This window comes from Fringilla coelebs (assembly GCF_963513975.1).
Source record: "Fringilla coelebs genome assembly, chromosome: 3".
Taxonomy (NCBI): Eukaryota; Metazoa; Chordata; class Aves; order Passeriformes; family Fringillidae; genus Fringilla; species Fringilla coelebs.
The window spans coordinates 98502760-98529495 of record NC_140030.1 but is presented as its reverse complement, the minus strand read 5'-3'; the positions used below and the strand labels follow the sequence as shown (position 1 = coordinate 98529495).

The 26736-nt window shown below is 42.3% G+C and overlaps 1 protein-coding gene across 5 annotated transcripts in view; it reads left to right on the top strand.

Annotated features, from left to right (window-relative positions):
* Nucleotides 1-26736, top strand: part of MEIS1 (Meis homeobox 1) — a 108523-nt gene that overhangs the window by 42336 nt on the left and 39451 nt on the right. For all 5 annotated transcript variants that reach the window (XM_084201530.1, XM_084201531.1, XM_084201529.1 and 2 more), the window contains exon 8: nucleotides 14414-14559. In XM_084201530.1, coding sequence (XP_084057656.1) covers nucleotides 14414-14559 — 146 coding nt within the window. The remainder of the gene's footprint in view (nucleotides 1-14413; nucleotides 14560-26736) is intronic.

Sequence of the window (26736 nt, the reverse complement as noted above, 5' to 3'; positions counted from 1 at the left end):
AGAGGTTGCTTGTTTTATTAGTGCATATGTGGTTTTGTTTGAAGGTTCCCATATGACTCTGGGAACTGAGGACTTAAATATAAAACATGATGAATGGGGCTTCTGAAACTGTGTAACAGTGCTTTGCTCAACCTCCAACTAAATATCATTGAGGTCTTGCGTGAGATGAGAGGGTCCATGAGGGAAGCCTTGAAGCAAAATCTGTTGCTGAGTTGAGGTGGTAGGAATGGCTATATTTAGCTTTGTTGTGCTGTTTGGGCACAGGGTCCTTTGGAAGCTGGCATTGCATTTGTCAGAACTTCTCTCTGTTTTTAAATATAAAATTGGAATTTAACCTACTTCTACTTCAAACTAACAAGACGTACATTGGTCCATCTAAGTGTACTTATAATCATTCAAAATGGCTTATTTTTCCACTTCATTTTTGTGGTTGTATTTGTAGCAATCCTGACTAGCACATGAGGTAGATAAGTAAGGGGTTATTAATTTTTATGCAGAATATTGAACTCTTATCTCCATTTTGAAGTCCACTTTGAATGCTGTCCTGAAAAATATTTCTGAACTGTACTCTGTGTTCCCACTGTTTTTGTGGTGTCCCCAGAAACATGAAATTCAGGGCTTGCTTCCTTGGAGGCTGCAAGTACGAAGCCTAAGGATAGTGCTGGAGGTTTGCAGGTGTGGAGGGAGGGCGGGTTACTGTCAGCAGCAGTGTGGGCTTTCATCCAGCACCTTGTCAGCCTGTCTTATCTGGGATCTTGGGGGATGGCTTTCCAGGGTAAACCCAGGGAAGGGAGCTGAGTGAGGTGTTTCCAGGATTGTCCTGGCAGAGGCTTTCTTGTGAGTTGGTCTGCTTGTTCTGCAGGAGTCATAACCAGCACAGATACTTGCAGTGCCTTGGAAAGCTGGGCTTTCCAGCATGTTTTTTGACTGCTCTGAGACTTTGACCTCCTCCTTTACACCTCATGGAATCTTTGGATGTGCACCTATCATCTTGAGCCTCTCCTTTCATGCTTTCTGGCGAGGTTCGTGTGCAGCTTTGAAGATGCATGAATTCTCCTGGGCTGGTAAGGGGTGAGCACAAAGGATAGCTTCCCCATGATCTTAGAGGCAATTGCCCTCTCCAGGCCAATATTGCCTTGTTCAGGTCACTGCTGAGATCATATTCATTGCAAATATGGTGCTTATGTCAAAGGATCTTCCATAGAAACTGTTAAGTATAGGTAAGAATGCTTTTCAGTTGAACTTTCAATTTCAACCCATGATTATAGATGAAAATCTGTCTCCTCATCTGCCTCAGCCACAAATCGCAGGTGCAGCTGATCAGGCATTTAAAATGACAAAATTCAGAGCTGCTTTGCATAGAAACCAGCATCATGATTAGCAATGGTTCAGAGACTGGCATTGTTGGCAACTGCTCAGATGATTTGCAGGTATTTATGAAAGCCTTTTCCAGTCTCAAGAGAATCACCTGTTTTGGCATCAGTGAGTATTGTTCCAGAATTGCAACGGGAAAGAGTGCAGATCTGTGACTCTGCTTTTCTGCTTGACAAGCCTTGGTGACCCAGACTTCAGGCTGAGATACTTGCCTGCAGGTCCTAAGGCATCAGCCATACAGAAAAGGTTGTGTATGGAGGAAGAAAGCAGCTAACACACTGGTGGAAAGCTGTGTTTTCTCAACATGAGAATGAGTTTATTAGGAGAGACTCATTCAGAGTGGAAGCAGGAAATAGTATTTACTAGGATTTATTTGAGTCCTCCAGGATAATTTGAATACAGGTTTTCAAGTATTTTCTTTCTTTTTACACACATCTAAGCAAGTCTCTAATATGTACATATATTACAAAGCTGTCCTGATCTTCATCAAAATAGTCTGCTAATGTTTTGCCTGCCTTTATCAAATTGCAGTATGAAAGAATCACTCTGATTCATATTTTTAAGGGATGTTATTCTGACCTCAAAAACTGATACTTCCTTAGTCACTGCCAGAAAGCCCTTTCTGTGGTTGTAGTCCCCATCTTTTCAGCAATTAAGACTCAGGTGGCATCAGAATAACAACTGATTTTAATAGCCACTTCAGCCACCTCCGTTTTGGGGAGGAAGCATGCAGAGCTTCTGCAGAGCCTCAGAGCTCTGTGGTGTGACCTCAAGTGACCAGACGCAAAAACCAGTGCAGCTCCTGAACGGAAAGGTCTGCATCATCCAAACTGTGCTGACTCTTGTCCAAGAACACACTGTTTACCTGTTCCTTCCAAACTGGTCCATTTTCTGCAAGGCTGAGATGTGGGTGTTGGGGGAGTTTTTGCTTATCTCAGTGCAGCTTGGCTAGTTTTCACAGAGCTGCTCTTCACTAGCTTGTAGATGTATGTTGAGGATTGTGCTTTCTGTTTTGGCGATTGAAGCTGAGCATTCCCACCGTTGACCTAAATTTACCGCCTCTTTCATGTCTGAAAGTATTTGTATGTTCATTTGCAAATGTGCAGGCTGACCATTCCAATCAAACGCAACAGGACTTACCAGTTAACTCTGAAATGCATCTTGCTGAAGGCAATGTCTGAAAACACATTGCCATGAGCATGAAGCAGCCAAGCTTCTGTCTGGCCCTTGAGATGTGTACCCAGACCTTAATGAAGGGCGGAGTTTTCCTTATTCCAATAAATAGATTTTGTTTGGAAAGGTGAGAGGCAGAAAGAGAGAATGTATTTTCACAGTCTTAAATAAAAGGCTATTTATGCCTAATACATTGGCAGAATTATTCCAGAGTAATTTGTCCACAAGAAAATATGATCCTTGTGTCACTGCCAAGGTCAGAGAGACCTATGGTGATCTGCAGAGTAAGTTCAGGTCACCCAAGTTAAATCTGCCCAGGGGCTGACTTAGCTCATGCACCACATTTTTTCCAAGATTAATAAAAGCAAACATCTTCTATAGATGAAGGCAGGGCTAAAACTGTGGTCAGCTCTCTCCCTGGAGCCAAGGTCTCCTGCTTTTCCGTTCTCCTTTCCAGGTTGTTCCTTTCATTTCCTTTCCATTCTTCTCTTTTCCTGGCATTTACAGGATGCTTAGAAAAGTCTGTCTTTTCCTTTATGAGGCAACCGATGCCTATAAAACTTTCCTTGATATCTGCATGGACAGGAAGGACATGGGGATGTTGCTGGTGTTTGACCCGGTGCAGTGTTGGCTTCTGTGTGTGTGTGGTGTGTCCGTGCACAGCAGCTGAGAAGCACATCCTGAAAGCTGAGGTGAAAAAGACGGGGTGGACAGCAGAAATACATTCCTTGTTAGCCTCAGCTGGGAGGGTACCATCTGAACGGGATGTTTGGCAGTCACGAAGGTGAAGCTGGTGATTTTGTAGGCACTGCAAGCCTGCCTCAGGAGGAGACAGATGGAGTGGTGAGCTGGGCAGGTGAGAGTCCTCTTCCACCACTGTGGGTGGAAGGGTGAGACAAGGTCCTCAGCCCTTTCAACAAGGTTGTGGCTGTTTCATCAGAAAAGCAAGATTCTTCTTCCTTGTCATCAATACCTGCCATGGGGAAGCTGATGCCTGTGGTTTCAGCCTGCTAGAACCTGAGGTTTTCTTTAGCTTCCTTGCTACTCATTCATGTCATTTGAAGTACATCAAATTACTGAAAGCTTTTACGGTTTTTGCTTTCTGCGCGTTCCTACTGCTGTTGCTCTTAGAGATAATGACAAATGCTGTGAGTTGAAAAAGAAACCAGAAATTATTTTGGCTTACTTTTTGAAGGATGTAAACATTTTATTTTTTCTTAGGATATGGATGGCTTTTTGCTATGACCCAGCTTTGCTTTGAGATTTCTGTGGGATTTTGGTTAAACACTCTTATGGGTCAAAGAGATGAGCTAGATATGGCTGAGTTAACTCCTTCCTATCATTCATCTCTCTCACAGCTGGAACTGATACCATGAGATGTAGTGACATAAATAATAATCAAATTCTGGGGTGCACCAGAAGCTTGTCCCTTTCCTCCTATCAGTTTGCCCATTCAAGGTAATTCTAGGCAGGTAATATCTAGAAATATGTACAGATGGAAGATGAAAGGGAAAATAGGATGAGCATGCACCTGTAGGTGATATTCAGGTTTTTAAGTGTCCAGCATTGATCTGACTTTTCTTTCACCTTCATTTTGGACACTAACATCTGTTTGTTCCTGGATGATTTGCATTTGGATTTGTTGTTTGTTTGTTTTAATTTGGAAAAAATCCACACCTTAAACTGTAACTGCACTGTAAATCAAACATGAAAACACCAGAAGCTGTGATAGAAAGTCGTAGGAAGCCAAAAACATAGCAGTGTCATGAATACATTAAGTTGGAGCCTAAGGGGGCGTGCTAACTTAGTAGGACTGAAGTTCCTGAAAGGGCTGTCACTGCCTGTGTGGCCCTAGGTAGGGACCATCAGGGGAACTCAGGACCTGAGCCTGGTGGCCAGGGGCCAACCACAAGGAGCAGGGTCAAGACCACCTCCCCATCACTGTTACTTCTCTAAAGGGCTCTCCGAGCCCTCTGAATTTTCAGGCTCTGCCATGGGGGCTGGGTTCACACCAGCCACCTGGATGCACCCTGACATGCCCCTCAGTGCCACCCCACTTCCCCAGACCCAAGGAATATTTAGGGGGAAAGTGTTTGCAGCAGAAGAAGTTAGTGGCCTGATCATCATGGTGGTCATTGCTTGATCCCTGTCATCCTGTAGAGCCACAGAATCTGGGCAGAGCAGAGGGCAGCAGGAGCTGTGTGAGTGGCAGCAGTGTGCCTGTTTGCTGGCCATCAGACCCAGTGTCACCATGCCTTCACATTAAAGCCTGACTTCAGGATTGGTTTTTCCTATTGTGCCTTAAGTGCTACCTCATCACAGCAGATTTGCTTTTTGAGCTGGGAGAGGAGCAGTAGTGGAAGAAAATTTTATGTGAGCTTGGCTCTGCCAAATTTACTCTTTTTGGCTTCTCACCCCCTTCCTGAGGAGCAGCCTCCCACTTTTGTCACGGATACTCCAGAGGAACCACCTTTTCCTGGAGGAACAAGAGCAGTGGAGTTAGGATGCTGGATAGCAAGGAGCAGTGGGGAAAAACATTAATTCTGTGTATGCCATTCCCTTGAAAGGTCTGGCAGAGGGATGCGTGTTTTATAACTCAGGTGTTTTTCCTGAGTTCATTATCTGCATGGTAACATAAGATTTTGTCTTTGGGGGGCAAAGCAGGCTGCTTCTGAGCATCCTAGATAGAGCTAGGGCAGGATGAGGGGAGGAAATTCATGGTGCAGTCCAAATGCCATCCATTCAGTTCATGATTGCAAATGTTTCTTTCAGGTCCTTAGAAAACAGGAGTATAATTGTTTTGGATCCAGCTCTTGCCTCATTCATATGAAAGCCCAGGCACTAGAAGATTCACAAGTCCCTGATGTTCAGCCCCTCTGCCCAGTAGTTTAGGCCAGCAGGCACGTTGGACCTCAAAGACAGCTTGTGGAAGTTGAGGTTCTTCTGGGTGGACGCGACCAAACCTCTTCCCTGCCCTCTTCTCCATAGCTGAGATACAGGGTCATCCAGTGGGAATTACCAGATTGCCTCATGAAGGTTTTTGGAGTAATACTCCATAACAAATCTAAATTTTCTTCCTCTTGCTTTAAGTATGAGGAAATAATGAATTTGTGTCATGGGTTTAAAGCCAGATGTTTTTTCACTAGTTGCCCAGTCTGCAGGGTTCAGGGGCTGGGATTTGCTGGAGCAAGTGGATCTTTATAAGGCTGTATGACGTGATGGTTGGTTTTTAGCAATGGCAGTGGAGATGTTGTTACTGTCAAAGAGGAAAGGTAGATGAGATGGGGACGTTGTATTCTCATCACTTTTAGAGCTGCCTTTTGCAGTTGCAAAGTGACAATATATGTCATTGTATGTGGGGAAATAGAGTGTGATGCAGCCATGGCATGCAAAGTGAAGTTCAATGTTTGTTTTCTTTCATTTGTGTCTTGGTTTTTATTGTCAGATGATGTAACTGATGGACTAGGGACAGGGAAAGTTTTTTGGCTTTGATGCTACTTTGAAGTGGATGGCAGTAGAAGAAAATACATTGTGTATCCACAAGAACTTTTTTACTTGACACAAAGCACATTGTAACTTCCAATGGGAAGTTTCTCATGTGGGTTTGGTAGGTCATTAATCCTGACTTGCCTGAGCTACAGTTAGACAAACCCTCTCCTGTTAATTATGGCTGGATGACCCTGGTGGCTTAGGGGATCCAGCTGTGCAAAAGAGGACTTGGGGCAAACAAGTATCTGAGCTATAGCTCCTGCAGTGCAAACTGCAACTTGGGCCAGCGCCGATTGGTCTTGCATTGACCCAAAGTAAAATGCTTTTGTTTGGTTCAACAATCCCAAGTATTTTGGTTTGTCTTGCCCAACATTTTTGTAAAAAACTATTTTTTCAACAGAACAACCTCATTTTGAGCTATTTGGACAGTGTCAAGGTTCTGGCACATATTTTCTATTGTAAAACTGGAAATCTACAGCATCTTCTCTGGAGCAGGCATGTAGGCAGGGCACAAGGCAATTGAGCTATGTTTAGGGAAGGAAGCCTACTTAAATGCTCCACATAATAAACTGTTTCTACAGATAACGCGTCCCTCAGTTTATACGTAATATGCTTCTGATCTTTGCTTTGAGCCTCTTATAGCTGCTTGTGCTCAGTCCAAGAGTCAAGTGTCTTAGGAGCTGGATAAACACAAAGATAGAGCCTGTTGTTAAGGAGCTGTAGAGATTTACAGAAGTTGACCTCATGGCCATTTGGGGCATTAGTTGGGCGTATTTCCCCCATGGTGGAGCTGTCCTGTGCTCCTGCTTTGCAAGGAAGGAAGTCGGATGGAATCCAGTGGTGGATTTACCCCTATCTCAGTTGTGTGTACTTGACTTTTCACGGAGAATGCTACTGATGGGACTAGTTCTCCTGATGAGGTTGGAGAGGATAGGTTTCATAAAAAAGACCTGTATTTGAACAAAGAGAGGATGACTGAAAAACAGCTTTTCCCAAGAAGTTGTAGAGCCATCATGGTGGCTTTTAGGTTAGGGGAAAAAACTCCCTCACTTTTTAAGCTTTTTACCATTCTTGGTTAAAGCAATATGTTTTTCTGTTTAGCCAGATACTTTTCTGTAGGCTATTTGCTTCCAACTGCTCAAAGTAAACTTCTGTTGCTGGCAGCAGAAAGTTGCTTGCTTCCCATACAATGAATTGCTTTCTTTTTAGTATTTCATTCGGTGATGCACAGCTACAGAAATATGGCACACTTACCCATAATAACACAGTTTTCTGAACTTCATTAAGAAGTGCTACTTGGTGCAAGAGAAGAGGTTTCCTTCATAACAGCTATAAAAAGCTTCCAAAGAAATGAAAATGAGTAAAATCTGTGGGTTTTCCCCCACTATTTGTCAATGCTGTTTTTACTCTTTGCATAGACAACTGATTTGCTCTTTGCTTGCATGAAGGGTATTCAAGTAAAAAAAAAAAGGTTGAGTTCCTAGAAAAAGATGCTCTTGTCTCTGAAGAACAAAGTACAATGGTTCAAGAAAAAACTTTGAAAGTTTGTGAAATGCCACAGTGTAATTTATACTTTTCCAGGTTTCACTATTTGTGAATATTTGTGTAGGATATTTTTGCAACTCTGTACTTTAGTATCTTGTAAATATGGATACTATCTGTGACTAACAACTTCCCACTGTTTATGTCATGATCTGAATCCTTGCATGAAACATGCACTGCATCTCCTTAAGTGATTTGTGCATACCCAGGCACGTGGTATTTGTTCCTTGCTAATTCTCATTTCCAACCTTGTTGTCCCTCATTAACTTTTTATTAAGTATATTTGAGGAGGCTTTCTCCTAAAGGAATATGAAAAAAAAAGGTCCCTCATCAACACTACTTTTCAAATTCACAAGCAGAGCTACATCACCATAGTAAATTATTTTTTGGGCATTCTGTAAGCCCCTCAGTGTGCTGAGGTCATTGCCATTGACCTCAGGAGCTCCAGGAGTGGGTGCTTCCTCACATCTGACAAAATATGGATCCAAAAGAATAGAAAATGCTTTTCCCAATAAAGAAATTCCATAGTTATTTTATGTTCTCCGAAGTACCTTTTTTTGGTAGTCCCATTCTCAGCTCATGTGCTTTGCTTGGGCACTGGCAGATTGAGAGCCATCAGTGAGTTTATGTTACATATGCAATATATGCATGTGTGTTTAAATTTTAAAATAATGTGTTTTGGGGAAATATTCTAAACTTAATGGCCTTTTAATGTTAAAACTGGTGTTTCTCCTCAATGGATAGGTACAGCTTGGTTTAGCAGCTGAGCACATACCCACAGACTGTGTCAGTGCCTTCCAGCTCTCTCCTGGCATACCTGAGCACTCAACCCCTGTGCTGCTCAGCTTGCCTGTTTAGCCACCTTGCTCTCAGGAGGAATGATACTTCCTGAGTTGTGAACTTGTCCTTCAGTACTTGTGGACGTGAATAATAACTGTACTGACTCATGTCAGAGTCATTTGGGTGTGACTTCTCACCACATTCCTGTGCCAAGTTGGAGCTGGTTGTGTCTGAAACAAATTGAAAAATATACATAAAAAGAATATACATATATAAAATATACATATATGAAATATACATAAAAAGAAATTTCCATGTTCTTTGGTTCCCCAAGACTGTTCAAAGCTGGTGGTCTGAAATTATGATCATTGTTCTATTTCCTGCGAATAATGTTCCCTCTCTTGCTTCACAGAAAAGCTTGTTGCATCTGTGGACCTGCTTTTTTTGAGAATTCATAATTTTGTACCGTATAGGAAAATGTCACACATAAGCCTGGTTTGCTCTGTAAAAAGTTGTCATGGTGGATGTATGGGTATCCAGCAAACTGGAGTTTTGTTTCTGTAAGGGATATCATAGGTAAAGCTGTGGAAATCACAGTAGTTACTCTAAATTGGTATATGACACAGAAGAATGGTTAAGGGAAGCAATTTTGCCACTTACAATCTTTCTAGTACATTATGTTTCTTGAAGCTAATGAATCTTCCTTTCTACTTACCTGGAAGGGTTACTGATGAGTTTTTGGTTCTTGGACTGTTTAAAAGAGAAAGGAACCAACAGAGCTGTGGATGGACAGCTAAACATGTATGGACAGTGAACAGTTAAATACTTGGCTTTGGCAATTTAAGATTTCTCATGCTACCAGAAGCAGGAATTTGAGGAACTTGCATCTAAATGCTTGTAAAAAAATTATGATAGAATTAGGAAAAAAAAAGACACTACTGAAAAGGCCATGAATTTTGGGCCATCATGTTAGATGTTTCAGTTCATAGCACTGAATACATTATAAATCTATTACAGAAATCAACAGGTTTTGTCCAAACACAGTGTATATTTAAATTATATTAGCTCATGAAATACAAAAGTGAATGCAAACTGTGAAATTCTTCTAGGAGGCAGAAACTGTTTTTAACAGGAGACATTTGGACACATACAAATAAGTTGAACATAAGGAGCTTTTATTCAGTCCACTTAAAAGTTGCTCCAGGCCTTTCCTAGGGCTTCTGGGTGCACATCTTTCAAATTTTCTCCTGTGAACTCCTTAAAGCAGTGTATTTAGATTCCTATGTAGAACTGCACTGTATAAGCTGGAAGTGTTCATCATATTGTTTGGTATACCTCAGCAAAGCTGGTGCCCTGCTCTTACCCCCTCCCAGAAAATTGAACACTGGACCCCAAAAGCCCTCTCAGATGTCCTGTCAGAGGAATGGGAGGCAGACTTGATAGCAGGACAGGGCTATGTGGGGTGAGAAATAACCTGTTACATCTGGTGAAGGTACTTTTAGTAAAGATGTATTTGGAACTTTGATGCTGAGGTTTCTGGTCAGTTAAAATCATTTGAGGATGTTTGTCTAAAGATCTCCATGCAGAGGCATGGGTTTTGTAGTCAAGCAAAAGGCTGGAGTTTTTAGAACATCTGAATTTCCCATCCTTTCAGAAACCTCCATGACTTGGGATTGGGAATATTTATGTCATATCTGGGCAGCCTTGATGGTTGAGGTTTGAGAGTAGATTTGGGATCTGGAGTGACTGAAAGTCGCCCAGCTGTGCCACACTGCCAGACTTTCCAGTGTCGCGGGGTGATGACATTTAACTGGAGTTTGGTGTGGGAGTGAGGGAGACTTTGAATCACCAGTAAACTCCTGCCACGACCATGGCTGCTGAAGGCAAGTGCCTGTGCCAAGTTGCTCTCCAGAAGCACCTATTTTGTCAACAAAGGTTATAACATATCACCCGGGACAAAGAGAGCATTACCCACTTGAGGGGCTGCTGTAAAGTTGCTTGCCCTTTGCTGCTTCTGCCTCTGAATTTTGGGGGAGTGGGAGGGGAAGGGAGGTTGTAAGGCACGGTGACAGTGGAGAGGGGAACGCAGTGAGAGGAGCCCCTGCTGGCATGGCCAGTCTGAGCCATTCAGCAGGGTTGAATACGATAAATGCTGCTTTATCCCTTCTTGAATGGAACAAGATAGCACAGCCTAAATGCCTGGGTGTGCTTAAATAGGGAACTCTGGGATGCTGGGGTTGAGAGCGTTTGAAATCGGAGCTCCCCAACAGCCAGGGAGCTGCCCCAGGTCACCTGCGTCGCTCCGTGGGGACTGGCCCAGGTCTGTCAAGAAATCGTCCATGGACGAATTGTAGTACAAATTCCTTTCTCTGTTGGTTGGCCTCTTTCACTAGACCATGGCCTATAAAAAATTGTGTAAAAACAATTCTTAAATATTATTTGAAAGGGCAAACGGCCACGCTGAAAGGTTTGACAGTTTGACATATAGCGCCTGATTCTGCTCGCCAGGGAACGGGCGTGCGGAGTCTGGGCTCTCCTTCTGCTCCTTACAGGCTCTGCATTTGCTTTTTTTTTTTAAATAGCATCTAGTTGCTGTGCAGAGTTGCTGTGCTCCCAGCAATTTGACAGGCAACGAGTCTGCTTCAGTGATCTTAAATCCTTTTAGACTAATTTGCTAGCGAGCAGAAAAACAGCTAGCACCTTCGGATCCAGCACTCAAAACCAAGGAATCAGGTATTGCCAATTAAAGTGCCATTTCCAACCATCATATCAAGACAGATTACTTGCAGTTCCTCTGATAATGTCATGCCATGCCTAAAGAGAAAGTGAGACGGAGTTTCTCCATGGACAAAGGATCTGCATGGACCAAACTGATCGGGGAGCGCGGCAGAGGGAGCGCGATGGGGATCGTGCCCACACCCGCGCATATGTGCAGCATAAAGGCGAACGCTGCGCCCGCTTTGACCCCAGATAGCCATGGGCCATTCTGGAGAGCCTGTGGCCCCTCAGTCACTGGCCTACTGGTTAATTGCCACACGGACTTCGTGACACATGGGCAGATAATATGACATTTTCGGTTTCTGTCACTAGCAAACGCCACGGCGTTGCTTGCACTAGTTGCTAAGAAGCTGTCAGAAACCATTAGCAGCTGGCTAAAGTTGCCCTATGGCATTTCCTCATGGCATCAGCAAAACAAGCATAAATCACCCAGCGGAGCCTCCCGCTATACTAATGAGGCTGTAAGCTTGTTTATGGACTAGCATCATTTCTATGATTATTTCCACCTTTTCAGTTCGCCTTCATTTGGCGGCAGGAGAAGTCAACTTCAGGAACAGAGTTGCCACCGACATTTTACAAATGCAGTTCGTAGCTGCTACCGTGTGGCTGGTCAGTGGTGCTTCAAGTTTGTTTAGCGATCTTTAAAAGGAGGAAAAGAGGGGGGAAAAAAGAAAAGGGGGGGGGGGAATCTCTGGAGACCTCACAGAGGTGAGTGTATCGAGTTGCAAAGTAGATGGAAATACTAAAATCCACAATTGACCATTTAGACTTCTCTCTGTGGTTTCAGTCTTTACGGGATCAATTTTCCATTTAAAAAAAGTGGAAGAGGTTAAACAATTTACAGAAGTCTGCTGAAGCATTTGCTCCGAGGATAGCCGGGTGCTTTCTTATCCTCTCCCTGCTTTTCACTTTCTCTAACTTGTGTCAGTCGAGGCCAGGGTTTATTGTTTTAGGCTTTTCTGAACATACACCAGTATTTACACTGGATTGAAAGCATTTGCTTCCAATGAAAATCTTGTCTTAGATTACAGCCCAGCAGTGTAATTTCCCTCCCAGATGGGAGTAAAGTAGCAGTATTTGCCTAAAAACAGTAGGAAGAACAAACTATGCATTAAGCCAAGGCTGTTTTTGGCTTGAGCTAATGATGTAACAGAAACCTTTTATTTGGGATAGGTCACTGCCCGGGATTGAAGGAGGTGATCTGGCTCGCGCTTGAAAGGTTTCTCCATTGTATCTACATAAGTCTTCACTTAAAAAATCCTGTTCCTAATGCTTCTGCTTTCATACAGCAGAAATAAACAGGAAAGGTTCTGGGGAGTGTTATAGGTGGAATGCAGAAAGCTTTTCCTCCCCTAATGGAGGATATAATTCAGGTGCCCTGGAGGCATGCTTTCAGGAATTCTTTTGCCCGAGGTAATGGGAAGCTAAGGCTGCTTGAAGGCCTTGATTATCTATTGATGCACAAAGCTGGAAAAAAAGTCATCTCCCTTGGATTATAGTAGATATTTCCATAAATTATCAATGAGTCCTCCTCCCATCAGGCATGAGGCAATGCCTGCTAAATTAATCTGAAGGGGGTTTGAAATGAGTATATTTTTTAAAAAATGGGGTGGGGGGAGAGGGTGGGTGGACGATGGCAGGGAGGTGGTGAAAGGCAGTGTCATTAGGTTAGAAGCTTTTCATTTTTAATCAATGAATGCGTAATACTTTTCTTTTCCTTGTTTGCCTCTTGCAGACAGAAAGTAGATTAGCCCGTGGAATTTTAAATGCTGTTGAGTTGTTTCCTTTGCTCATGTTTCTTTTATGAATTATTATTTTATATGGTGAATTGCTTCTCTGTATAAAAGCCCTTTTTTACGTACTGGGCTTTCAAAGAATTTGTTGGATATCTAATTTCTTCATAAAAATCTTGTGTTTGTCTGTAACTACCCAAGGTTACAGTTTCATTAAAGACACAGGCCAAGTCATAAGGACAATTATAAATTTGCCACGCTAAGAATATAACACTAATAATAGTTTGTTTTTTTTTTTTTTTTTTTTTTTTTTTTTTTTTTGGTGCTGAAAGCTGTTTAACAAATCATGACAGTCTGCATCCCTTTTTAAAAAATATATTTTATTTTTGTCCCTAACAGAGATAGTTTGTATTCAGCCAAACTGAGATTACTTTCTTCATCATTCTTGCCCAGGGGTGCAAAAAACACTTGCCTAATGACATCACGACTCTGTGTTGCTACAAATGCAGTGTCTTTGGAAGCCAGGATATGTTGTTCAGTCCACATGCATTCAATGCAAAGATTTCTTTGCTCTGTGGGCTTGTTTATAAACTGCTTTCAGTGTTTGCAACAAAAATTGCATGCAAACTGCTAGGCACTGCAACTTTTGTTTTCCCTTGGCCGCTAAGCCATCAGCGCAGACCCAAGCGGGCTGTTACACAGTGGCATCCTCCCACAGACGTGTTGCTAATGTGATGAGAACTGTCTGAGACCTTCTCTGTGCTAAGGAAATTCATTCTGGATCAGTGGTTGTTTCACAGAAGCAGACACTTATTACAAATATGGCACACTGGCACAAAGCAAGGTGTTAATTCCTCATGGTGTATGTCAAATTGGTGCCTGCTTTTCCCCCTCTGAATTTCTTTTGCTGGGGCTGGGAAGAGGGGACCCAGTTAGCTACCCACCTCCCAACCAAGAATCAGGGGAAGTCCAACATCTGTAAAAGACTTAACATAAGCAATGCCTCAATAATCTGTTTTGTTCTGAATTTGCTGAGAGAATATGATGTTGCAAGGGAGCTGCATTCACCCCACTTTTCACACCCCAGGGCGGGATGAGGCACCCAGCTTCACACTTGTCATGATCCCCATCCTGGAACACCATTGATACTTTCCTAATTGTCAGCTCAGCCACAGTAGCTGATCGGGATGAATCTTTGGGAAGTGACCTAGTGTGAAGAAGAGCCAGCATTTCCACCTTTGCAAGTTGGATGCTTGCAAATGTTTTTTTATAATTTGTTAGCACTTTTTGTTCTGGGTTACGATGGCGGAGATGGCCACACTGTCCTTCAAGATAAACTGGCATGGGGCTAACACATTTCTGAGCCCCTCCCTCTCCCCATGTCTCTTCCCCCCCCTTCCCCCATCCCCTCAACCCCTGGTGAATTACATTGTTAAAGAATTTATACCTCATTTAAATATTCATGCAGTTTATACCCAAAGCCAGGCTTCGGCTGAAGTATATAAAGGTAGCATAAGTCAAAATTTGATTCACTATATTTACAGGTGACGGCTTGGACAACAGTGTAGCTTCCCCCAGCACAGGTGATGATGATGATCCAGATAAGGACAAAAAGCGACATAAAAAGCGTGGCATCTTTCCCAAAGTAGCCACAAATATCATGAGGGCATGGCTGTTCCAGCATCTAACAGTAAGTGAACTCTAGATCACATATGCAAAATAAAACATGGATAATGTCATAGTTGTAGTAGTCATAGAAAGCAAAAAATACAAATGATGTTGCTGCCAGGCGGTAGAGGGACTTTTCCGAGCAGAGCTGTTGTTGTTGCCTCATTTGCTAGATGCCAGGGGAAGAGCATAGAGCGTATGTTTTTATGGTATGGGGTTTTTTTTGTGTGTGTGTGTGTTGTTTTTAGATTTGTTTGTTTGTTTGAGACGCAATTGTTAAGAGGACATCACTGCCAAATGTGATTTTTACTTAAAGCTTATATGAATGCAGACCTGTCCTGCTTTGCAGTGGGTATCACTGCTTTGGAGCACAGAGCAGCATTTGGCCCCTGGTTCTGTGCTCCAGAGAATTGCAGAAAACAATTGGGGAGATTAAAAAACAAAGCCAAAAGCAAACAAAGACCTTATTCAGGTGTTTGTCAGAGATCATCAGAAGCTTCATGATGAAAGGTCTGAATGTATCTGGTTTAATAGCAAAGTATGATTTTTTTCTTTGAGACGTTCTCATTCCCAGAGTGTAAGTTACCCCTGTATTTAATGTTAGGAAGTGGTGGGGGTATGCACAGTTCTTTCTGTTACCAGAGCTACCTGTATGGGGTTATTTATTCCTGGGATTAGAAATCAAAGCTCTGTACAGGTGTGTGGGGTTAAGCTGGATGCTGGAGCTGCTTTCAAGGCTTTATAGTATGCACCACACCTTCAAACATCAGCCATTAGAAAAGTGTTTCTAATGCCATTCTCCTTCTTCATCAAATTGTGGTGATCTGTCACTGTGTTTTTATCCACTCTGGGGATCTGGGCTTTGAGCCCCAGGTTTTTTGCCTCGGCCTTTCTGTGCCAGGAGGATGAGGGCTAAGCAAGGGCTGCTAGGGTGTCTGCAAGCGGTGGTGAAGAAGGGGTCCTGCCTCTAACCCCAGTAGCTGACTCTTTCCTCTGCCTAGCTAGGGTCAGGATGAAACTAGAAGCTGGCCAACTTGCCCAGCCCCGGTGGGAGCTGTGCCAAGGCTGTACTCGTAAAGAGGAGGAAGTGCTCATGCACATCACCCCTCCATCCACTGCTGAGCCAAGAAACCAGATATCTGCCATGTCTCTTGTCAGCACGGGGATCAGGCAGGGAATCCTGTCCTGTGCACTCCTGGGTTGCTATGAATGGACCTTCATGTTGGAGCCCTGCTCCTTGGAGGCCAGAGAGGGCCTCAGATATCTCCAGGGTAATATCTCTCTCTGGCAGACTCCATGTCAGCCGTGCCCCAGCTTTGCCAGGTCCTCAGCCCTGTCTGGTGTGTTCAGTGCCATCCCTTCCCAAAGGCTGAGGTCCCTTTGGTGTTGATGGCTCCCCCTTTGTAGGTCCTCACCCAAGAGGGGTTGACACCTGGTATCCCTGTGCAGGTGGATGTGAGGTTAAGGACATCCACACCCAGAAGAGTCCATGGGTGCTGTGCCAGCAGCAGTGCTCACACCAGCCTGATGCACCTGGTTTAGGTTCAGGAATCAGGGGAGGCCCTGGAAGCTCTGCAGTCAGGACAAGGCACACTAGGGAATGCTGAACAACTGCTTGTCAGTTTCTGTAGTTTCCAGTGAGGAATTGCAAATTAAGTAATATAAATATTTTTTACTTGAAATGGCCTGTTTCTGTGTTTGTGCCAGTAAATAAAGCATCCCCCAGATCTCAGCACAGGAACACAAAGATCAATCCTGGCAAGCTGTTTGAGCAGTCTTCAGCACACTCTTAGCCTGGGCTGGGTGTGCCCCCTCCAAAGGCCTTCCTGGGAGTATGGCAGAAGGCTACAGGGTGAATCTAAAAAGCCTTTGTGGTGGGAGACACCCTGTGTAGGGCATTTAACTACATGAGCTTGACCTGACCCTGTAGCTAATTCCATGCTTAGTCTCAGGACCAGAGGACAGACTGAACAGACCCCTGGCTGCGTTAGGTGCACGGTTTTAGTGGCTTTTCACTCTTCTCCTGGGTGGTAGTAGTGTTCAAAAGAGGAGAGTGCTTGCTGAGCTTGCTCCAGGCTCCTAGCAGCCCCTGGGAGACAACATCTGGACATCTCCTTGTAAGGTGATCTCTGTTTCTGGAAGAATCAACCACAGAAAGAACCATTCCTTCCAGGACCTATGCAATGCTGCATTTTCTACCTTGTAACACTGAGCTAAAGCTTGCTTTAAAAATCCACCATCCCCTGTGCAGAGCCAACCCAGCCATGTGAAGCATGCAGTTTTTTTGCAGGGCAGCTTTCTCCTCTCCTGGCAGCATGGTAGATCCAAATTTATCTGATCAATTCAGTAAAACAGAATTGGTTTATCCAGTCTGACCTCCATGCAGGACCTTGAAACACACCCTAGGTAGGATCTTGGACAGTTTCCTTGAATTAAAACGTGTCTGGAGAACATACTAGGCTCTTCCAAATGCTGGAGCAACAGAGCATGTTCACAGGCTGCTTGAGGTGCAAAAAACCACCAAAACATACCCAGGCCCCAAAAATGGCTGTTATAAGACCTGAGGAGTGGTGGGGGGAGAGACTGAAGGAATTAAAACTCCTGTTCATTTTTGAGGGCATCTGGGCTTCATGGCTGCTCTTATAGCATTGCACAATGGTATTGGTGGTGTCCCCAGCTGATGTCCTTGCTGCAGGAATGAGATCATCCTGAGGAAACCAGAGATCCCATGCAGTTTGTTTATTTATTTATTTACCCATTTATTTATCAGTAGATTTGGTGTTTTGTAGGGTGAACACAAGGTCTTCCATAAAGTGGGAGGTGAGGAAAGACAGAGAGATGGTTCTGTTCAGACAGGGAATATGTCATGACTGGTGATTCCTCCCTTTTGCCCCAAGCACTTAACCTGCCTTCACTTTGCCATCTGAAAAATGGCAGAGAAGAAATGAGCAGCAGTTAAATGCAAAATCCAACATTCCATTGACTATTGGTGCTTCCTAACTGGGGTATTAGTTGGGAGTCCTCCTTTTCAAAAGCAAATTTTTTTTCACAATTTTAATATTAATACACATGAGTGGCATGGAATTAAATAAAGTAGACAGTAATTGCTGTGTCTGTCATACTAATAATTATTGGTTGGAAAGACCTAAAATAAATATTGGACAAATATAGTCTTTCAAAAGTGGATAGGTTGGGTTAATTCCTTCCATGCAGTTATTCTATCTCCAAGAGCTTTAAGTCTTCCTCTGTGTACTGACTTCATTTCCGAAGGTTTGTCCTCTAGTTCTTGTTTCATGCTCAGGAGGAAATTAATTTTTTTCTCTCCGGATGCTGAAGTGTTTGGGCAGTAGTTCCCGCTCAGTGTCAGGCTCCAGCCCCACCCCCCCAAGTATTTTGACTGATGTGCAGAGCTGAGTTGACATATGCCCAAAGGGTAGGCAAGCACTGTCCTCTGCAGATGCAGCCAGTGTACTCTGAAGCTTTGCAAGGGATAAATCAGAGGATAAATTCATCCAAATTGCCTTTTTTTCCCCTCCTCTTGGAATAATAACAACAAAAACAATCAGCTAAAACAATTGCGATAGTGCTGACCAGACTCGCACTTAGGACTTTGCAGGATATTTTTTTAACTGTTTGGTGTTCTAATTTAATTCTGCTTAAACTTCTGGGTTGGAAGAGCTGCTCAGGTGGGCAAAATGTAGTTGTGGAGCTTGTCAAAATTTTTCGTGGTAGTTTATGATACCATCTCACAAATTTGTAGATTTATGAAATCTGGTTTTAGGATTTTGCTATAAATTTGAGATGTAAGCTTGTTACTATCTGGAACAAAAATTAAAAAAAAAGAAGAAGAGGAATAATTTGGTGAAGAACTGCTGAAGTTGAGTCAAAATTGAAAAGTGTCTTGTGGAGTGGCATCAGATGAACGTAAAATGCCATGGCAGGGTCTGGATGAGGGACTGAGGCAAACCTGTTCTGTGCTGGTGCTTCACTTTAGAAAGTCACCCTAAGGGTAATTTGCAGGCCTTTTAGACTTCTAAATTAAAAAAAAAATAACATTCAGGGTTCATCTCTCCCCCCAAATTTTTCAAGCTTATCTCCTCACTGTCATGTACATCCCTCAGCAGGGATTGTGAAATAAGGGAAAAGCTTGGGTGGAAGGGGAGGGGAATTAAAAAATAATCTTGCTTAGAGTTAAATCTGTGTAAATTTAATTGTGGCAGCAGAGTTAGTTTCTGCTTCAGCCCATCCTAGGCTTTTGTCCCAGCAATGGTATTATTGGTGTAAATTGGTATTTGGAGTTGATATAAATAGTTTTTTGTTCAAAACTAGGAGAAGGGAGTTTGTGGGTTGTCTTTTCAAGTGTTTTTTTCACTCATTGTGAATACTCTGCATTCTTTAAATCCAGCTTAATTTAAAATGTTGGGATTCAAACCTCATTTTGGGGATTATACAATGTAATTGGTTTGTTATATGATGAGTATTTGATGATCTTCACATTCATCATCTAATCAGGCAAAAAAAGCCATAAAATTATAATCCCAAAAGATGTTTAATAACAATTTAAACTATTGAAGGCTTTATTTAAGCACATTAGGGGATTATAAACTACTCCCTTTTAATGGTGCCAAGAGGTAGATTCGAGGACTTCAAACACCTTTTAAAAAACAAATTGCCATGATTTAAAAAAAAAAATGAATGGGTTGAGGATTTCTTTCATGTAAATCCCATAATTTAATCATTATTTTTAACTGCTTTTAAAACAATTTCCTTAAGTGGTTAAATCTTTCTGGAAGGGGTGACTGAGCAGAAAGTAAAAGACCTGGCTGAAAGATGTTGTCTTTAAAGTGAAAGAATTTTTTTCTATTATGTATCTGTATTTTTAACTTTTATTGATTACTTGATCCCATGATAGGAAATAAGAAAAAAATAAGCAATATGCAATCTATTTAGTAAAGCTGTTAATTGTAAAAGAATTTACTGAAAGCAGATAATTTGAATCTAGTGGAGAAAGATAGTTCCCCATTGCTTCAAGGATTGTTGTGATAGAAAAGTTATGCCATTTAATTGTGTAAGTTTTCTTTTTATATTAATATTTTACTGGCTAGAATAAAGTCAAAAATGTCTTTAAAGTCAAAACAAGTCGATTTCATGTCTTTTCTCATCCCTGCATAGTTAGGAGATTTTGCCTTGGGAGAAGCATGGGGTTAATTTGGCTGCCTGCCCCTACTCCCATATGGGATGCTTGCCTGGTTTTGGAAAGGAGTGTAGTGAAAGGGTAGATGGGTACAAAACTTAGGGTACTGAAAACATGGAAAGGGGAGAATACTTGGCTAAACCAAGTTTTCTTTGTTCTTCTCTTGAGAGATTTGGAGGCATTAAAACAAAATAACACGCCTTCCCTCCTCCCGCCTGAAAAGTGCAACTCACAGTGAGTCTCCATCCTGCACCAACTGGTACTTGCTCTGCAAAATGCCAGAGGGCTCCTGGAGCTCATCTGCGTAACAGGGGTCGGGTTTCCATATCCTGGACTCAGAACGGGTGGGGGTGTCCTCCCACTTTATCCCAAATACGCAAGTCTCCTCTTTGACTTGATTTTATTGTGGATGAAGTTGTAAAAAGCTTTCTTCCACATCTGCAAGACTTCTTAGTGCCAGCTGTCCCAAATTCCTGGGAAAAGCCAGGCTCTTTAGCTTGTCTTGAGTCACTCATGCACTGTCATCCCCTTGACTGGGAAGGTGGGAGCCAGGGCTTTTCCTGCTCCTGGCAGCAGGAAGACGTGCCAGAACGTCCAACGAAAGCACCTGGCATAGGTTGGTGTAAGTGACCCACAAGGAGGCTCCTCAGCTCCCTTGTGCTGGGGGAGGTGCTGTGGCAGTCATCTCCATGGCAGGAAATGCAGAATGTTATTATGGGAGAAGATAATTGTTCTGAGGCCCTGTCTCGATTGAACTGAGAGCTCCAGAAAGGAGGACAAAGAGGATTTAGGTAGCTGTGTTTGAATTAACCTCTTAACCCTTCAGAGTTTTAGGGAGGACAGTGACTGTTAAAACCTCCAGCATTTTCTTCAATTGTCCTCAAATCTGTGCCTTTGACCTGCTGTCCAACTTCCAAGGATTGGTCCATTTTCTAGCATGAGGGAAATGTTGCCATTTTAAAAGGAAACTCTTGTGTTTTGGGTGATACCCTTGGCAATGCTGCTGTTGCTCCAGTTTCATGATTTCTTGGAAAGAGCATGTCTCATGCATTGTCTTGTAGATCATTTAAGTTGTCAGTGCTGAGCTGTCCTACAAAACTTTCGTTTTAGAACAGAAAGGAAAAATAGAGGATGCTTTAGTCAGTTAGTGCAAGGAAAACAGATTATTTACTTAGGCTCTTCTCACATTCAGAAGACTGGTGTAGTTACAGCATCTGTTTTTTTTAACACCTGTGATTTAGCTCCACTTCTATTGAAGACAGCCATCATGTCTTAAACTACAGGGTATGTGACATCTCATCGGAGCTCCTCACAGGTCTTGGGAATGGCAGTGATCCAGGGAAGTATTTTGGTTGAAATCAGAAGGTAGCCAATAACCTGAGTCAACAAGATTTGAGAGAGATTGTGTGTGTGTGTCTGTGTGTGTGTGTATTTGTGTGTATCTGTGTGTCTATTCCCAAAGGACCTCCTGCCTTTTCCCCAGTTTCCCGCAGTTTCTAGCTTGGAGGCACTATTGTGCCAACGTGGAAGCCACTAGCACATTAAAGAATCTGAATTATTTTGAAGTTGCTGAAACACATTAGTATTTCGACATGAGCAGAATTTCACATCTGAGTAGAAGCAAGGGAATACTGAAAAGTTGAAACATGATAAACATTAATTCAGATGCTAAATTACACTTGCTCTGGTTTTACTAGAACTCCTTTTGTTTGCATAAATATTCTCGGAAATGAGTTAACCACCAAGACTGTTTGCAGTAATAAGAATTTTTAAGTCAGCAGTAGATGCTTTGCTTTTTTCTCCACCCTCTCCTTTCTTTTCATATTTGCAGCTGCAATATTTTGTGTGCAGCTTCATTTTTTAAATTAGCCTCCTCCAGTCAAGACACGGCAATGTGTTACACGATGCACTGTCCTTCTGCAGTCAAAGCAGACGGACAAAACTCAAGTATCACCTTTGGAAGAGGGACAGAGAGGGAGGGAAGGTTGGTCACCAATTTTTAAATCTGGAAGTATCTGAGGAAATATTTTGGCGAATAGTTTGCACTATGAAGTGCATTAAAGGCAGCAACAGTATCTTGGCAAGCAGCGGGTGAGCAGGAAATGAGGATAAATTAATGGGCTTGGTTGTTCATTATTAGTTGTTTATTTAGCTTGTCCTCTAACACAGTTGCTACAAAAGAGCCTATGTTGATTCTCAGATATGCTTATGTATGTAAGTGCCAGTGTTAATTTTTTGCTGGAAATCTAACTCTTGAAGCAGTTTCACAGCATGCCAGTGTGCTAGCAAATGACTGAATCAGATCAGGTAAAGTGCCAAAATATGAGGCACCAAACCAGTTGGGCGCATATCTGATGTGATGTGTTAATCTGTGGTGTAAGATAAGCTGCCTTTCAAATAGGGTCACATTTGGAAGTGGTACATCAAGTTGTGTAAGATGCATTCCCTTGCTCTGGCATACGCTATCCTACATCTGTTTGCATGAACTTAACCCTTGTCTGGATAAACCAAAGCAGTGATATTGTGGTGACTGTAGTCTGTTTGTTGCTCCAAGACAGGCATGAGAAGTGACTTGGTTTTTTACCCATTTAAAAAAAGTTTTGTTTCCCTTTTCTTGCATTTACCATCAGCTACACAGAATGTGGATTGTTACTGCTTACATGCTTTTTCTTCTTGCACTTATTCAAGAGACCCTAATTCCTAATATTAAGTATTTATGTTTGCTGTCTGCCCATCAAAATTACCCAGAGAAAAATTTTCCTTTGGAAGGGAACCTTTTTTTTTTTTTGATGGTGTAAGTTGAAATTTTCCATGGGTAAGGCCATCCTTTCCAACAAAATGCTCAGCTGAAAATCCGATTTTCAATATTCATGGAGTCATTATTCATGGAACAAATGTATTCATAGAATTTTTAAGGTTGGAAAAGACCTCTAAGATCATCAAGTCCAACCAATCTTATCTTATTGATGAGTCATCATGAGACTTCTAGCTTCTCACCCTGTAAGCTACAGCAGTGCTAAATATATGTGTGGAGAGAAGGTAAGTAGGCAGAAAAGAGTTTAAGTTAATATGTAGTTATCTAATTTACCTCGCCTTTTGCATCATTGCCTGATTTAGACCCAGAGTATTTAGTGGAGTGCTTGTTTCACTTCAGTGGCGGGCCATCATTTTAATAAGGCAAGGTCTAGGAGCCTTACCACTTCATCTTTTGCTTTATGAAGCAGAAACTTCTGCCCAGAAAATACTTCTCAGATTTTAGATATATCATGAATATTCTCTTCTTGGCTACTAGTGGGCCCTTTCTAATCCAGCCTGTACAGCATTAAACATTTGGAAGTACTTTAAAAAAAAACCTGACAACAACAAAACTTTTCTCACAATGGGTCCTCCATCCCAGTGATCCAAAAAGCAAGGTAGTCATGTTCGTGACACTAAAGTGGTCACTTGAGTCACATCAGTAAAACCAAGAGGCTGCTCATGGTATAAAGATGTTATCCAAGATCTGGTTTTGAACCGAGAAAGAAAAAGATACCCACCTTTGCCTTGGGCACCTTGCTCTGTTGATTGCTCGAAAGTCAGCTTTGAAGTGAAACTCTTCTTCCTAGGCCATCCTTATTCATGTCAGACAGAGCTTTTGGGGTTCCTAATGATATTTTTGGAAAGGTAAATGCCGTATTAGACAATTGTCTAATATGTCTAATAGTTTCACTGGCAGAACTCCACTTATTTGCCATGGATTTTGTGCTGATGCAGGAATAGCTCTGTGCTTGTGTGGGAATGGCAGAGAGGATAAACCCTTGATTTCATTGCTGAAACCTGAGCATGGGTCTGTCAGTGCAGCAGGTTGTAAACCCCAGAGGGCCGTAAGATGCAGTTGGGGTCGGAATAATTTTGAAACTGGTAATAACCCAAACCTTAGGATTCTTATGAATAAAATGCAATTTTAGTAATGTTTTCATAAACAGCAGTAATGGTGGCATTTTAGTAAACAGTGGCATTACTTGCATCAAAATTGCACCACATGGGCTTTTAAATTACTCCACCTGTCTGTATGAATAGGATTTTCAATGTCGAGGCATACAGACAGCTGCTGCTAATGTTTTTTTTTTATCCCTGTGCAGATAGTGTTGGCAAATCTGCAGCCATCAAGGCTGGTTTCTGATGTAAAATGGTACCTGACCTACTGGCTCTGGTGCTACAAAAGGAGCAGCTTTAATTACTAATGGTCGTGTTTTAGTTTTGTACTTGTTGATGTACAAAATGTCATTTTAGAGCTGTGTAACCTCTGGTTCACTTCCACCAGCGATGGTACACTGGATGCAATTATTTTCAAAATAATTTGTGTTCCTTGGTGGCAGCTTGCAATCCTGCCTTGTTAACTCTCAGATAATTAGCAGGGGTCTGATCCTCCAGGTCCCTGTGCCCCCAAGCCTCACTGGTACCCCACACCTGGGAGGGCTGTCCTGGATGAAAGTGAAATTGCACTTACAAATCCCACTTGATTTATTTCTAGGATTGTTCCCTCCCTTGCATTAGGTGGGTATAATACCCAGAAATTCATGGAATCAATTTTGTCCTCTAACCCCTGGTAAACTAGAGGGTTTACGTGGAGGCAGAGTCGGGGCATGCTGCCTCTCTTCCCAATTATGAACAAAGGGATAAGGCTGATGTGCTGCCTGGTCCTGTTGTGCTGGCCTGAGTTTGGTCAGAATGATCCAGTTACCAGCCTCATGCCAGGCCTTAAAAGGGTTAAAGATGTTAACGGTGCCGTTAAAAATCCAGCTTGCCAATGAGCTATTTTGTGCAAATGGTATAAATATAAGATACACTTGTCTGGCTCATTTGCAAGCATTCTTTTTGACTTCTTTCACACAACTGGTGTTTTTGTGTTTAATTTAACAAGAAATGAGTAGTAAATGAAAGCTGCTGCCTGAAATCCCACTGTGAGCGTGTTTTGCACTTGGCTCCCCAGTGAAAAGGCAATTTGTGAAATTATGTGATAGAGTAATTAGATGAAGCCGGGGCTTCTGATTGTTGCCATGCGTATGTGGTAAAGGTTTGCTGGAGAAAAAAAAAATAAAAAACACAGATTATTACCCTGGCAAGTTGGCTCAAGGCTTCTTCATTTATTTGTAAACAGAATATTTAGTGACCGCATAGGAAGTAGCTGTAATCACCAGCTCGTAAAGAAACCACAGCAGAGCTTTTGGATTTTTACAGAGTGCTCATGTAAAATTTAAGCTGGGAGGCAGAATCCCTGTTAATGTAATTAGGATCTAATTTACCACCCTTTGCACACAGATGTAATAATGTCTAGATATTTATTCTATCTTTAAGCACATTACATATACCTCAGTGCAGCAGTTACTGAACAGAAACAGGTGTGAGCGCTTTCCGGATTTCATTTTTACACTGTAAACACAGAGCGATTTAAAGGGAAATATTTACCAAAAAAAAGGAAAAAAAAAAAAAAAAAAAGAGGGGAAAGAATGTCTGCAAATGAGGCAGTAATGGACAGTTGCCCTTTATGTACTGATGGATTTCTCAATGGTTAAGTAAATTAAAGCAAATGCTAGAAAAATCAATAGGCTTGCAGAGTCTTGGTTGTGCCTCATAGACTTCAGGACAGAATGACAGATGTGGTGCATATGACCCATTTAAGTATTAATGCTTGGGAAATTGCCTCTGCGTGCAAGGTTATAGGCCTAGAAATATTGTTATATTAAATTACAGACAATGATATTTTTAAGTATATATGGAATTTATACGTTTCAGTTTAGTTGCTCTTCAGCATTACATTTGTCCTGGAAGATTAGTTGCGGAGTTGTTTCTCTGGAACGGTAAATCAGGTTTAAAAAATGTTTGAACAGTGAATTGTCTTTCCAGGGCTGCTGCAGACCGGCGAGCGTGTTGCACACCACGGGGGGACAGTGATCGTGTTAAATAAGAGCCACATAGCCAATGTGTTCACTAGCAAATGTAGCATGTAAGCAAGCCTAAATTAAATATCATTCAAAGGCATCTTTTGTAGTGGTGAGAGGGCTGGCACAGTAACAGGAGGCTGCTGTTAAACTGGGCTATTCTGTAAGACTAAACACGAAGTAAAATCCAAAGTGCGTGGTCAAGATGAGCTAAGTAAGGTAACCACCAAGATGGATCTTTCTCACCATCTTCCCCACGTGCTGGAATTAGAAGGATGAGTTTGCATGGGCAGGATGAGTAAGAACTGACCCCATATAGAAATTCTCCTGAAATAGAGATGTTATGATTAATCCAAGCAGCAGACAAGCTCTAGATGAGATAGTGTTTGCCATCTCTGATTTCTGTCATTTCTTGCTGTACTTCCACCCAGGCAGCAGGGAAGTAGAACAAGTTAATTGTCTCTTTGTGGCATCTCTGGCAGGAAGAGCGTGAAAATAGCTGGGACCCTGATTTTGGTGTTGGCGTGAAGGCAGAGCAGTGTGTTGGCCGTGCTTGCTGTTGGTGACAGCCCAGCATACCTTGCCAGTTATCCTGACTTCACCCCAAACACCTGTTTCTGTGAAGGGAGCAGCGGATGCATTTTATATACAACTGCCATGTTTAATATTAGAAAGGAGGTTTAGACTTTGTCAATACCGCTACTATTCCTTGCTGAAGCCACTACATCTGAAGTGTTGTTGTTTTCCTCACAAACATTAATTTTCATGTTTTACTTCCATTTGTTCAATAGATTTGTTTCCCTTTTTTATTTTTTTTTTCCTTGATTATCTCTGATCTTTGATGTTTGGGTACCACTGTCTCCCTTCTGGCTCTCTCTTCTCTGTCTTTTCCTTTTCCCTAAAGCACAAAAACTCACTGTGGAATAAAGCAGAAGCATACCCAGGGGGTGTAAGGGCTACACGCTGCTAGTGGGAGTGCCAGTGAAACGATGACTTTGTGGAGGGGCAGATTATTACTTTTGGGCCTGCTGAGGCCCTATTTGTGTATTGAGGCTGGATGAGAGCGACTGGTGCTGAGGGCTGT